General features: G+C 44.3%; 1 protein-coding gene across 1 annotated transcript in view; it reads right to left on the bottom strand.

Moving 5' to 3' along the window:
- Positions 1-6,070: 6,070 nt before the first annotated feature.
- The window catches only part of AXDND1 (axonemal dynein light chain domain containing 1), a 112,201-nt gene continuing 103,758 nt past the window's right edge, over positions 6,071-14,513 (bottom strand). Inside the window, exons 24-26 of the mRNA XM_073216825.1 lie at positions 11,534-11,616; positions 8,984-9,213; positions 6,071-6,359 (exon numbers count right to left, since the gene is read on the bottom strand). Of these exons, the coding sequence (XP_073072926.1) occupies positions 6,271-6,359; positions 8,984-9,213; positions 11,534-11,616 (402 nt within the window). The 3' untranslated portion in view covers positions 6,071-6,270. The remainder of the gene's footprint in view (positions 6,360-8,983; positions 9,214-11,533; positions 11,617-14,513) is intronic.

Raw genomic sequence — 14,513 nt, 5'->3', positions numbered from 1 at the left:
GACCATATTCGGTTGTGGGGCAGCGGCAGTGCTGAAGGCCAGGGGTTGAGTAGTCTCTGCTGGAGGTAATGGGAGATCTGGAAGCCAAAGGATCAGGCAAAGCTCTAAACCATGCAGAAGTGCCAAAATACAAAATGTGGAATCCAAAAGGCTGTCAAATCCAAGTACGCCAAAAGCAGGTAACAAAATCTGCCAGAGCCAGGTGCGTGGTTCCAGAGAGGGAAAAGCAAGGTCTGATGAGGCAGCAGAGGATAGAAGGAGAACTGGGGGGATTCCTCAGTGATTTCCTAGAATGTCCAATCCATCAGGGCTCGAAGTTTGCTTCTGTGGACCAGCCAGGGCACAGTCACAGAAGGCCAAGCCCACTTAGAGGACCAGGGGCCAATCAGAGCATCCCTGGAGGAGGAGGTGTTTCATTACCACTGTGCTGGCCCAATCCATCTCCGTGTACTGGTCCTTGACGTAAACATGGCATCAAGGTTGCTAGTCACTTTTCACCCTACATAGATGATTCCTGAACTCAGCTTGGCAAATACTAGCACGAGCAATTGAGAGGCAGAATCATGCTGGTTTAGGCATAACCAAGCCAGGAACAGAACAATGAGATGTGAACACCAGGGTAATGATGTAATAATGGCTTTTATGACCTTTAATAATTCCTTGTACCACGGGTTCTTTTTGTCAAAGGCAAATTTTGCCTATATATCTGGGGGATGCCTGTTATTTCCCACTGGTTGGTCTCCTCTGATGTCTGGCTTTAGTCAACATTTAAATGTCTCATTACCTGGCCAGAGGGCACCTTCCAGGGCTGCTTGAGTGGCCTATGGTATCTTCAAGTATGAACCAGCTGTTGTGGTGGGAGGGCTTGATAGGAGGGAAATTACAGGGATAAGTTGCTATGAAACTGTGTTCTGGGTGCAAGGGTATGGCGAATAGTCAAAGGCAAATTCTTCAGAGACTAGCAAGATGAGATGACAGTGCTATCTGCAAGGTCCCAGCAGTCGTCTTCTCTTGAGACCCAGTTGCTGCATTCCAACTGGTTACTGATATTGAAATGATGGGTGCAAGACAAACTAAGCAATACAATCCAAAACCAGGATGTTTCTTTGGGGACACTTTTTCTCTGGAAATGTACTTTAATAGAGTGACAGTATCTTAGTTCAGGCTGCTATAACAAAATGCCATAGACAAGGTGACTTACAAACAACAGAAATTTCTTAGTTCTAGAGGCTGAGAAGTCCAAGGTCAAGATGCCAGCAGATTTGGCACCTGGGGAGGGCCTACTTCCTCATTCATAGGCAGCCATCTTCTTGCTGTGTCCTCACATGTTATAAGGGGGAAGGGAGCTCTCTGGGGTCCCTTTTACAGGACCACTAATCCCATTCCTGAGGCCCTACGTCATGACCTAATTACTTACCAAAGGCTCCACCTACTGACACCATCACACTGGATGCTAGGATTTCAACATACGGATTTGGGGGCTGATGTGGGGGTGGGGGTGGTGGGGGACAGTGCATGAGCAGGTAATTGACATGTTGAGTCAATTACCAGCAATGAGCTGATAAAAGGGAGTATTCTACTTTGGTGTTGGAGTTCACCATGACCAAAACGACATGGCCATGAGAGTGGGACAAGTGGGACAAAATTCTTTGACATCAGTACTCCAGGGCACTGGGGACTACAGTGACTCTTTGGTCCACCTAGACCTGCATTTACTGTGCTGGCATGTAACTTAAGAGCTGGTATAACTGTGGGTTGTTGGACTTGTAATCACCAGGAAGAGAACGTCCTAAGGCAGCATTGCAAACCCTCCTTAGAACTCCAAGGGCCACCCTGGCTCACCAGTATAGAACAGTCGAAAGTAGGGCTAAAGCTTGGCAATTTGGACTCCCCTGTATCTGGGAGGCCCAGCAGGTCATTCTTCCCAAGGCTCTGCATCCTGTATCCTGGGGGCTGTGTCTGGATGGCCAAGAAAGTATGCTCCTCAGTAGATTGCTCCTGGCCACTGCAATCTTCTTTGGCAGAGTCTGTTGGGACTATGAGGGTTCTGATGTCCTCTAGAATTTTGGTGTGTGTGCCAGTGCATTACTCAGTAGGTTAGCTGAGTAATAAGTAGAAGCTGTGGAAGCCAAATCCTTCGAAAGAGGGGTCATCAGTTGCACTGCCAACTTTTTCTGAGCTTGGAAAGGCAACATTGCACAGCAACTGAGAGCTTGGGCTCTGCTATCAGACATACCAGATTTGATTCAGACTCTGTCCCTCACTAGATTTTTAACCTTGTTCAGATATGAATGGAGACAAAACCCACCTGGTAGAGTTATGAGTAAATGAGATAATAGGTGTGAAGTGCTTAGCACAGTGCCTGCACAAGGTAAATGCTCAATAAATGGTGGTTATTACTGTTTTTCTGGTTTTACCCCAAAAGTTCTAAATGATAAAGATCAAACTGCATCTAAACATGAGCTGGGGCCCCTACATAGGTTGCCCCATGCTTCAAAGGCAGCCTTGTTGGCCAGGAGCTGCTGCCGCAGGGTGGCTGTTCTTAGAACTGGCTTAAGAACTTGCACATGGGGTGCCCTGTGTTAGAATCCCATCCTATTTCAAGCATTTGTTTCGAAGGTAAACAGCTCCTTGGGATGACAGCAAAGCAAAAGCAAGACCGAAGAGAGGAGTTTCTTCTCATGGGGAGCAAGAGTTACAGACAGAAATCAAACAAGCTCCTCTTTCTTGCTTAGGTTTTACTATTGGGTAGCATGAGTGGAAAATGGGGGGTAGGGGGGTGGATTACCAGTTGTACCTTGCAAACTCCAGAATCTGTTGGACATCTGTTGGTACCTTGTTTGCCAACAAGCAGTTTTCCTTGACAGGACAGATCATGGGAACTGTTAATCTTACCTTCAGACTTCTGAAAGTGTTTCTCCCGGTTAGCTTCGAGGCAGCCTAAAGTATGCCTCTGCCAGAGGCTCATGGGGCCTAAGCCCTGCATATACAAGAGAATATTCTCCAAAAAAACAAGCCATTGCAATCCAGAAAGTTGTGCAGGAGCCCTATCATCAGTCACTCAGGAAAAGCAGGAACATTGCTGTATCCTGGGATTGCTTAGGGAACCTCTGGAAAGCTGTCTTCGCCAGTCTTGCCCTTAGATGCACCATCTTAGACTAGTTGCACCATCCGGGAACTATTGCTTCTTGAAAACCTGTATTCTGTGGAGTTCATCTCGAAGTCAGGAGGATTAGTGGACTTGTTCAGCAATCCTGAACCAGAGATTGTCTTGAGGCTATAGTAGACCAGGCTAGAATGCTCTCCAGTTTTCTGAGGCAGAGACAAAAGTCCTGATGAACTTGAGGCACTGCTTCCTATCAGTAAGGCTACAGGGGACCTCGGCCTCAGGCTCAGATTGCAAGCCCTCCCGAGGTGCAGTGTGCAGGCCCAGACAACAAGGCTATGGCAGTTATGCTCTTAACTTGGGAGAAGCTCTTCTGCTTCCGGGGGGCAAATACTTGCTGGTAGGACTTCCACACTTCTTTGGAATTTCAGAGGTGGAAGACAGCACACCAGAGCCTTGGGGCCTGCGAGCAGAATTCCTAGCAGTGAAATACAAAGTGGAGGTTGCCCAGGTAATACCTGAGTCATGCCAAGAACATGAGGAAAGCCTAGTCAATATGGGCCATGAAGCACCTGACAAGTCACCTGACCACGGTCAAATCAGTAGGACCACAGTGCAGCACCGGATTTCTCGCAAGAGTCTCATATGGTGCCCACGAGCATGGAGTAGGCTGGGTGTGAGGTGAAGGGTCAAGCCTGTGGAGGAGGGGCTTGCTCACCCTTCCTAAGGTCCCTGAGCACACTGTGGCGTGCACCTTAGAACATTACACCTTGGCTCCCCTGGGACATGGGATACATCTCCACTGAGATCGGGGCTGGGGCACAGAGGGCTATCAGGCGGCCACCCAGTTTCCACTCCCAGAGAGCCTGGCCAGCTTTCTGGAGGTGAGGCAGCACAGAGCTCTGTCTGAGCACAGAGTGGCTGGTCTCCTTTGGCATAAGCACAACAGCCTCCCCCAGCAGCCCAACTGCCAGAGACGTGCCGCAAGCGCCCCTTCTCCATGGCGCTGGACAGGCCCCCTCAGGGTCACCCCAAGGTGTAGCAGCACCTCGAGGACAAGTCAGTTACTGGGGAAAGTGAGCTGCCTGTGCCAACTCTGAGAAAGCAGCAGGGCAGATGCCTTCCCCATAGCACATTTTTTAACCACCTGACATGCATTATGCCCTCCCATCAACGCCCTGATTTTCCTCAGGGCATTTCCCTTCCCCACACTGCGTTCCATCTTGGTGAAGAGTGCAGCAAGGTGTCCTTCCCTTTAAGGAAGATCGAGGGATCCTTGAAGTCTTCTCACCATCCCTGGTATATCATGGGGTGGTTTGTGACCACCAAGTAGCCTTCCTTCCCCTTGGGACTTTAAGACTTTGGCAGAACAATGTAATGACGGGAGAAATGGTTGGAGTTCATTTGGTGGGTGAGATGACAAACAGTTCATGCTACCAAATCTAAAGCTACCTGGTCCTGTCTGTTCCTAGCCTGGTTCTTTACGACTTCCTTTCAGTCCCCTGAGTTCCCCAACATGCTTTCAATAAATTATCCTATTACTTATACTTGCAAGAGTTGGTTTCTCAAAACCAAACTACTCCAGTTAGGTCCATGGTGCCAAACATCTCATTCTAATTGTAATGGCAGCAGGCCCAACTCTGGCCTTTCGAGACTGAGCCTTCCAGATGAAACATTCTCTGGGGCAAGAGGGACTAACTTCCAAATGAAATCTTAACTTATCAAATCCATGTTCAGGGATGGGGCTGCTGCTCTTTATAGAAAGAACCACTCATTCCTGCAAAGTTAGAAATTAATTTTTTAAAAACGATTCTGAAATCCCACGAAAAAGCCCCCAAATTTGCTAGAATCACCCAAGAATCTCTTTGGGAAAGCAAAAGAGTAGGGGTGGCTACGCCCCAGCAAGTAGGAACTAAGTGTGAGCCAACGGAACTAAGTTTGACTTGCAGTAGGGCCGTGAGCACAGCCAACTGTCTGAAGAATTTAATACCTTCTTCCCCCAGAGTTAAAGAGTCATCCGCGAGAGACGGGTGGATCTAAGCCTGTCTGAGACCCATCCACACATGGACTGATGGCAGCCAGAGGGAGGCCTGCCAGGGGTTGGGCTCCAAAAGGCTGAGGGCTCTAGAGTCAGAGGGTTTCTGAGGTTTAAGGAGTAGGGAAAGGCCTAAAATTCCAGAGGATGAATCCAAAGGGAGACCACATATGTAGAGCCAAAGCAGGTACAGAAATCTCATCGTAGGTGTTTGGAGCCAGAGAGGTAAAAACAGACATAAATGAGCCAGGAGCAGTGAGGAAGGAGAGTGCCCTTGCTGAGTGACTGCCCAGGATGGCCATTTGTCATTTGCAACTTATTTTTGCAGGTTAGTCCATCTCTAGTACCTAGCTGGATGCAGGGTCACAAACAGAGCAGACAAATGAGGTAATAAAAGCAAAACATTCTAGGTGGAGATTCTAGGTGAATCTTCAGCAACAATCATAAACCTCAGTAACAATCATCCTCCCTTTCCCTGTGGAGGAAACCACCTGAGCCACGGCCTGGGGCCCAGCACCATCATCAGTCTAGACGCGGGTCCAGCAAGTGGGGGGCTCTGACCTCTGACACCAACCAGCTCTGTAACCTCGGGGATCCTTACATCCATTTTGAGCCTTAGTTTCATCTTCTGAGAAATGGGGATAAAGGTCTCTCTCCCGTTTACTTTGCAGAGTTAATGTGAAGATCAGATAAATCATAAGAATGCCTGAAATCATAAGAAATTGGAAAATGCTGCAGAAACCCAAGGGCATTATCAGGATCCTCTCTTTTAAACTGAAAAAAAAAAATAATAATAATAATGCTTTTTATCTGCCACTCTTCTCTGCAGAGTTCAGTCTTCAAAACGCATTACTTTCTTGACAGAAACTGATACTTTTGCAGACCTCTGTTGGGAAATCAACTGAAGAGGTGAGCAAGCTTTGGCACAAACTATTTTTAATTTGGGAAATATGCTAATGCACTGATTCCCAACAGCTATCACTGTGACTTTGAAAGAGAAAATGTTCTTGGGTTGGATAGTGTGGCTGGCCTAGTAGCTGCTGCAAAGGGAGTCCCTCCAATCAACCCACAACGTCTGCTCAGTAGCACAGGAGTATCTGTAGAGGGGGCCATGGAGAAACCCCACACCCTATGGGTTCTGCTCGGGTTTGATCTTTTGATTGGATTTAGTCTGGGTTCTGGATTTAGTGTTGAGAGGACCTTCCTTGCACTGTGCATCTGAAAAGACAAAAACAATTTAGAGTATTAGTAACAATATCTTACATTTACTAAGAACCTTTAACTTGACAAAGCATTTTTAATATTCTGTTCTGCCCATGTAACTCCCCAGCTATAAATAGGCTATGTGCCAAAATTCAACTCTAATTGGTTATTGGGATTCAGAATTCCCAAAGTTTAAGATTAGTCAGTTAATTGCCTGAGTTCTGCATCCTGGAAAAGGGGCTATGTGGTCAAGGAGAGAAGATAAAAAGGAAGAACATTTCCTCTTTCCTTCGGGTTCAGATCCCAAGCTTGGCAAAAAAAAAAAAAGTCCATTCAAATAGAGCTGGTAATCCAGAAACCCCCACATCCATTCCTATAGCCCTGTTCTGTCTCCTGGTCTCTCCCTCCAGTCTCCTGCACACAGACCCTAGACAAGCTCATTCTGGGATTGGGTACAAGAGGCCTTCCACCAATCAAGCTTGCTCTCCCCGGCTGCTCCATGACACCAAGCTTCCCAACTGGAATCCTTCCAACTGGCTGCTGCCGCCTCCATCCTGCATTCCGTCACCTTGTTCGCAACCTTATGTTGCTTTCTCTCCACTCCTGTCTTTCCACTCCAGTCTATCCCATACGCCTCACTGGGCCAGAGACTAAGCCATATTCACCTTTACAAAGTTCCCTCTCAGTTCCTTTCTTCATTCACAGTTCAGAATACAATGATTTGTTAAATATTAAAACTACTGACATAAAACAAAAACAAATGTCCCCCTACTCTGTCCCTACTCTTCTCTTTGCCTGGCAATCACGGGTTATTATATATAGTTTTCTATATCTTCACTGTACAACTCAGGAGAAAAGTCATCTTGCTGCATGAACTCATATAAATATGACATTGTATATGCCATATGAGTGGCAGATTGCTCCAGAGGTATCTATGTTTGTTAAGAGAGCTGACTACTAACCGTAAGGAATGCCTAATTTATGGATTTTCCAGAGAAAATGCTTTGATCTACATGGCTTGAAGATTGCCTTGCTTTGGAGCCCACTCCTCCAAGCTTTGTAAGGATTCTCATGCTCCATATATGTCCCCTGGCAATGACTCTGATTGGGGCATCTGGCAAGTGGAGGGTGGCTATGTTTGTGTAGATTATTGTTTGCAGGTTGGGGACTAACTGTATATAGTTATCCTCTGCCCAAAATTATTAAAACCTTTTAATTCTGGATTTAACCTAATCCCCAAGACCTTTATGGAAATGGACAAAAGTAAAACCATTCATTCTATATTGAGGTAACCCCTCCAGTTTAATACACAGGCCTTGTATATGGTTTGCCTTTTCTCTATCATCTGTAAAAAGTCTAGTTTTCAAATTATCAGGATAAAATTGCACCACTATATGAGATGATGCATTTTTTGAATCCATTAAAACTATCTCGTGTATATCCACACCTAAAGCTAAAAGATTGTCACACTTGGAAAAATTAACATTTTACCAGGTCAGAGTTAACAGGAGCAGCAAAAATGGGTTTAGACTCTTCCTCCAAACAGTGTTGATACGCCATGCCTGGAACCAGAGCCTGAGAGGGAATGGCTAACTTACTGCTTTTCCTGGGGGCTTAGGCAGAGAGAGGGGTGACAGAGAAGAACAGAGAGTAGATGTCTTTCCAGTACTATCCCTTGCACCAGGAGTTGTCCTGTGAACAGACAGACTACAGGTTGAAGATGAAAGCAGAAATCAAAAAGTATTCTCCAATATTGGAGATACTGAGAACTGCTTCAAAGAAGATTACAGCACCAATTAGAGATAAGAAAATGAAAAGTGAAATTCCTTTTCCTATTAAATAATGAAGATTATTTTCATCACAGAAAATCAAATAAGTACCAAAGAAACAAAGAATTTTCCATATACCCCCAACAACCAGAGATAACATCTGTAAGTATTTGGGCACACTCTTGCTGGTCTTTTTCTAGCTTTAAAAAATTGTGTCATTTCCTGTTTCTTGCACTTGATATTTTAGTGTAAGAATTTCCCATGCCATTATAAACTCCTTGTAAACACCATTTTAGTAGTTGTATAATATTCAGGTATACTACTTTAGCATAATGTAATTTATTTAATCTTTTATGATATAGGTTGTTTCTAATTTTCCTATTGTATACAGTGATACACTGAACATCTCTGTGCATTAAATTTTTTTCTGTATTTAGGGTTATTTCCTTAGTCTAGATGCTCAAGAGCATTAGGTCAAAGTATATGCATGTTTTTAAGGCATATCCATAACTACCCTCAAATTATTTTCTGAAATAGTTATATTCATCTTTCCACCTACAAATATAATCTGTAAAACTAACTACTTTTCTCCTCTGACTAGTACTGTATTCTTTTGCTTTTAAAAATCTTGGCCCATTTTATAAGTAAAAATTGTATCTCATGTTAGTTTATTAGTCTACAGTTGTTAATCATTTGGTTTTCCTTCCTGTGATTTGTCTGAATGAGATAGTTACATAGTTAAGTGAACATGCATTCCTATGAGAAGTGTGAACTAAACATATTGATACTCTTCTAAAATATTTGTGACCCAATCAAGTTTTTCTTTACAAGTACAACCTAAATAAAGCACAGTGAGAAAGCAAGCCTCACCTTCCTTTAGAGATTTTGAGGAACTTTCTACTGGCCTGGTTTCTTCTTCTTCCTCTTCTTTGTCATCTTCTTCTCCTCTTTCTCTGCCTTTTTCTTCTTCTTCAGGCTCCTTCTCTCTAAACTTCATCAGTGTTTCCTCTAGCTCTTTATTTCTTATAAGGGTGTAATGTAGTTTCTCATTTACATCCTCAAACTTCTCCTCTGCTTCTCTGGCTCTGCTTTCAACCTCCCTGGTGTGGAGAAAGTCCAGATAAACACAACAGAATGTAAAGGTTCAAAAAGTATCTTTTCTATGTGGAAACTCATTGTCTAAAAGCAGTAGAATTAGAAAGACATATCTGAAGGGTACAAATAAGGTGGCAGGAGCCATGCTACTCAAGCTGTGTAGCAAAGCTCAGGCTGGAGGAAGACCCCGCAAAGCAGGGGCCTTCACAGCTGGCTCCCCCCATTACCCACCCTGATTTTGTTTCTCTCCATTATACTATTGGCTTTGCTTTTGCTTACATGTTTGCCAAAGACTAAGCTAACCTTTGATAAGCAGCACGGAAAGGAGGAGAACATAAACTTCCCAGAAGCTTTTCAGGACAGTGCTCCTGAAGAATAGAACACGCGGGGGCCAGATGGCGATCTTGGCATAGAATACCGAAACCTGCAGATAGCTAGTCAAACACTGACTACCCCATCTCCACCTAAGTGGGAATGCCCACCCCCCCCTTGTTTGTAATGCTAGTGAAATTAGTGATGAAGAGTTTTACAGGAAAATTAGAGAAATAGAGTTATGAGAGATTACTGAATAGAATAACCCTGTCTGACATTTAATCAATCTTCTCATGTTTTCTTCCATCTGCTACTTCAGTAGCTTCTCTTCTTCCTTCCTAATTACAGCCCTTTACTAGAATTCGTGCCTCATACATGAAATTACCAAGTACCATAATTCTTCCAAGTAGTAAAGATACCTCAAGACAAGTACTGGGCATAGAAGCCACTTATAAATCTGCAAAGAAGTGAAAAGTTAACCTTTTCAAAGAATATTGCTTCTCTCTCACTTACCAGCTTTACATCTCCCTGTATGGCCCTGGAAGATGGCTGGTTAGCCAGAGACGGATAAGATTCCTCAATGGAGGAACAACCTAAGACAGGCACAGTCGTAGGGAGGCCATCAGGTGAGAAAATGGGGCCAACAGAGGTGAGGCTTAGAACCTCACCCCCCCCAGTTTTGAGAGAAATTGTCTACACCCATGGATGTTTTGTTGCCCTTGTCTGGCTTGGATTAACACCTAGTCTATAGGCACAGACCTGATCATCTACACTTGCCTTCTCACAGCACTAAATCATGCTATCTTTATCTTGCATCTACCTATGATGGAATAAATATTATGAGGGGATAAAATGTATCCATTGCATTAAAAATATAGATGATGATACCTGCCTAGATAACTGTGGCAGTGGGTGACCTGCACTTCACCCTGAGCTGATAGACTCCATAGTCATTGCTACATGCCTCATGTTTCTGCGGTCACATGCATTACTTAGAAACCGCTTTGCATAGAAACAAGAAACACAATAGAGTCCATGTTGCTAAGAAAAGTTTAGGTCAAGGAACAGAAAAAAGATCACCTATCTAACACTTGGCTAACCATGTATAGATTAGAAAGAAACAGAAAGAAAAAAGCTTTCCTATACTTGTTAATCAAAAGAACAAATAAAAAATATTCATATCCTTGTGCAAAATCGTATAAATAAAGATGTCATCGGCACTTTGTCGATAGACCTCTTCCAACTGACTCCGTGTCCTGTCTCTCCGTGCACCAACTCCTTCTCATCCTTTTGGGCAACACCCCCCCCATGGGAGCTGAACTCCAGCAATAAGGGAAGCAGCTTCATCATTTATTAGCCAAGAACTGGGGGCCTGGGAGCTACTCTAGGTGGAAATATCAGAGGAGTAGTCATGTTGCATTTTGAGCACAATATATTTATCATTTCTTAGTGAAATCTGACTTTCGGGCATTTGGAAGTTCCGGTCAATAGCCAAGGAAGCCCTTTCAGTCATTAATTTGGGCTTCTGTTCATTGATGTGATCTAACAAACTAAATCCAACAGTGTCCCATCTTTCCCAACAGCTTTAAAAACAGATTTTAAAATCAAGAAAACCAGTATGAGATGGTCTTTAACTATGAAGCACATGTTATATGTTTGCGTGGCTATGCTCTTCTCTTGACATTCTCTATACTGCCCTTCCTCTCTTTGGGTGACGTAACATTCTTTCTTGTACATGGTGGTTTCTCCCAGTTACATTTATTTCTCCAGTTCATCTCTTAGAAACATACTGAGTTGTGTGTTCCCAACACCCCACCCTCCACATACCCCACTGTGGGTGAGGATGGATGTTCCTACAAGAGCAGTGTAGTTCACTGACTCTATCAGATTTGGAGAAACCCATTCCACCAGCGAGGACAGAGCAAGAACCAAAGATAAGCCGAGAAGTGCGGATTTCTCAGCCAAACCTTCTGGCCAGCAATCTTTGTCCCCTTACCATTGCCTCCTACTTACATTAACTTTTCCTGCATGCATTCAATTATGGCCATTGCTTCAAGATACTTTGGGGCCAGTGTACCTTGATTAGCTGATTCTCTCTGGCAAAGGAGATATATGCAATGAATGGCTGTCCCAACAGTTAATACTCTACCTCTTCAGGATGTTCTGGACCAAAGTTTTCAGAGTATTTTTTGCTACTATCCATATGATATAGATGATTAACTGCACTCTTAACATAAAAAGGAATAGGGGTTAACTGTGGCTAAATAACATATCAGCTTCCAAATTATTCATACTACAGGTGGACATAAATTTAATTAGTTATAAAGAAGCAGGAAAAATAGTATCAACAAAAAGAAACAGGGAAAGAAGAAAAGGTTCAAAAAAAAAGAGAAGGATAAACACTTTTCTCTAATAAATCAAGTTAAGTATCAAGGAAATTAACTACATTGTCTTATTAATAATTTATTCCACTAAGCATATAACACTGCAAATCCAGTAAGATTTTTCAGTTCCTTAGGGAACTTAATATGTAGGCAGTGAAAAATATGAAAAAAAATTAAACCTTTTCATTTATTTTGACTCTAAATGTATTCTAGGGAACAAAATAAGAGGAAGGTAAAAGAAAATTTAGAAGACAAATGTTATAAACTTATTTTAAAAAGAGCATTATGAGACTTTCTCAGAACTGTGTACTTTTAAAAATCTCTTTTGTCCAAGTTTCCCAGTCAGAGGCAAGTAAAAGGCAAACCACGTATTATAGCTGGAAAGGGAGCTCTAAGAGGGTAGGCCCTGCCAGAGTCAGAATCATCTAGAGGGTCAGAGCAAAACCCTTATCTAGGCCTCCTTGTTGTCAGTCACATAGTCCATTGCACTACGCTAGCTTCTTCTATAAGAAAAGCAGGAAAAAAAAAAACGTGTTAAACATTTTCACTTTTCCTCTAGCTCTTTACTCTCTTCTTATTTTCCCAGTCACATCTTTTTTTCTTTGTTTTGCTTCTCCTTGGGTAGTTTGTTTGAAAAGTAAATGCTATCATTGTGCAGCCTGGAGCAGCATGTGACATGGCTCTGCTACTGTTTTCTTCTTGGAATCCAAAAGGCAGGTTTTCTGAGCAGAGGCCTCTAGAACCGGAATCCCACACATGGTTTGTAGCTACATGAAACCATATAATTCAACTAACTATTGGTGGAAACCCAAGTAAACCAGGACTGTACTGTGTACATTTGAGCCTTCTGACTCTCTCATTTATTCAACAGATATATATTTAGTTACAATGAGTGAGGATCAGTCTCTCTGGCAAGTATAGATTAATGTTTTGTGTTCCATTTCAAACCCTTCAGTAGGAAATCCCCATGGTCCCAAGGCTGTCTGTTGGGCTTCTAGCATTATCGCATCCTGTACATATGCTGGGTGGCAGCCTCCCCCACGTCACCCGCACGCTGCCACAGATGTCTCAAGGCTGATCACAAGCACTGTGATACACCTCTTCTCATATTCCTAACCTCCCTCTAGCTTTTATGCTCCTTCGCCCCCTGTGTAGTAGAGACAAACACAGGCCACATGGTTCCTTGTCTGTGCTGACCTGCTGCAGCTCTGAGCTAGGCTCTCTGACCCCAGTTCTGCCTTCGGCCTCTTCGGCCTGGTCTTCCTGGGACTTGTCCCCACCAGTGGGCTTTGCATTGGACGAGCACCTCTGGCTTGGAACGACCTCAGGCATCTGGCTCCCGGCCAGCTCCTTGGGATCCAACTCTCAGCACTGAACTCCTAGCCGGACATAGTGCTCCTGTCAGCTTTGGACATAGTTTCTGAAACCGCCAATTCCACAGGGCCCTTCCCTGTGGCTGTTTTAGATGGATAAATTAGTCATTGCTTTTAATACTTACACCTAGGGTGCATGTGAGAGGGAAATGAAATCCTTTAGGGGCCTCCTTCAGCCCAATAATAGAGGTAAGAACAGAATGTCTAATCTTGTGTTCAAAATACTTCTGATCCCCCAAGTCTGGCCCCTGTTCATTCTCCCAAAGGATCTCCTATCTTCCTCAAACACTTACGACTCTACAGACAGCCAGGACCTATGGTTTGAAGGTGTGCCTGAAACAGGTCGGTTCTAATGTCTTAGTTGTGCGGGTGGCTGAGCTGTTGGCCATCCAACTCAGCAGCCCTGTGGCAGCTCTGAGCACATTTGGTGGCCTCGGGGACAGCTTGCTGCAGCTAGCCATCCTGTATCTCCATCAGTCAGCTGGAATGTTCCAGAACTCAGGCTGCTTTCCCTACAGGGACAACATTAGAATGATTCTGATTCAGAGAGGGCCACAGATCGCTGTGGAACAAGTTCTCAGAGCTGACTGACAGGTTGCCCCTGAAGACAGAGTGGCAAAGCCAGAGTGAACCAGGCACAGAGCCAACTTGGGGAGCTGTGCCTGTCTGCGGCACAGCAGGACATGTTTTGTACATGGTGCATCAGGAATTCCCACAAAGCCCTGACTGCCAGCTAACTGAGGAGAGTACCGACCAGCGGGTCATCCAGCTCCCTGTCAAGGTGGTGCCAGGGCATCAGGTCGCAGTAGGAATGAGGCTCTGGGTTAGCAGGCCAAGCACTTAGCCTGCCCAAGCTGGTGGTGACCCACTGCCACTCCTGTGGAGATACCATTCATATCTCAACCCCCAGAAAACCCTGTACTGGAGTCATTTGCAGGAAGGGATACTAAGAGTAAATAGAATTCTCCATGCTCAGGTCCCTAGCTTCTAGTGGTCTGGAGATACTTCTCCCTAGAAGCCGTTCTACAGCTCAGCTCCCAGAGACACAACAGGTTAGACCTGCAGACACGAGGTTTCCCCTTCCCTATCCCTTCCTGCCTTTTTCTTTCCTTCCCTAGTGTCAATTAGATGTACTGCCTCCTGGGAGTTGTGTTTTTAGACCAAAAAGAAAGACTGCAGCTGCCCAATAGGTCTGGTGCATGGGACACATGTCCCTGCTAATTTGTTTTTGTTTTT

This window comes from Manis javanica, chromosome 11, assembly GCF_040802235.1.
Source record: "Manis javanica isolate MJ-LG chromosome 11, MJ_LKY, whole genome shotgun sequence".
NCBI lineage: Eukaryota > Metazoa > Chordata > Mammalia > Pholidota > Manidae > Manis > Manis javanica.
Note: the sequence above shows the minus strand (reverse complement) of the source record. Positions and strands in the feature narration are given on the sequence as shown.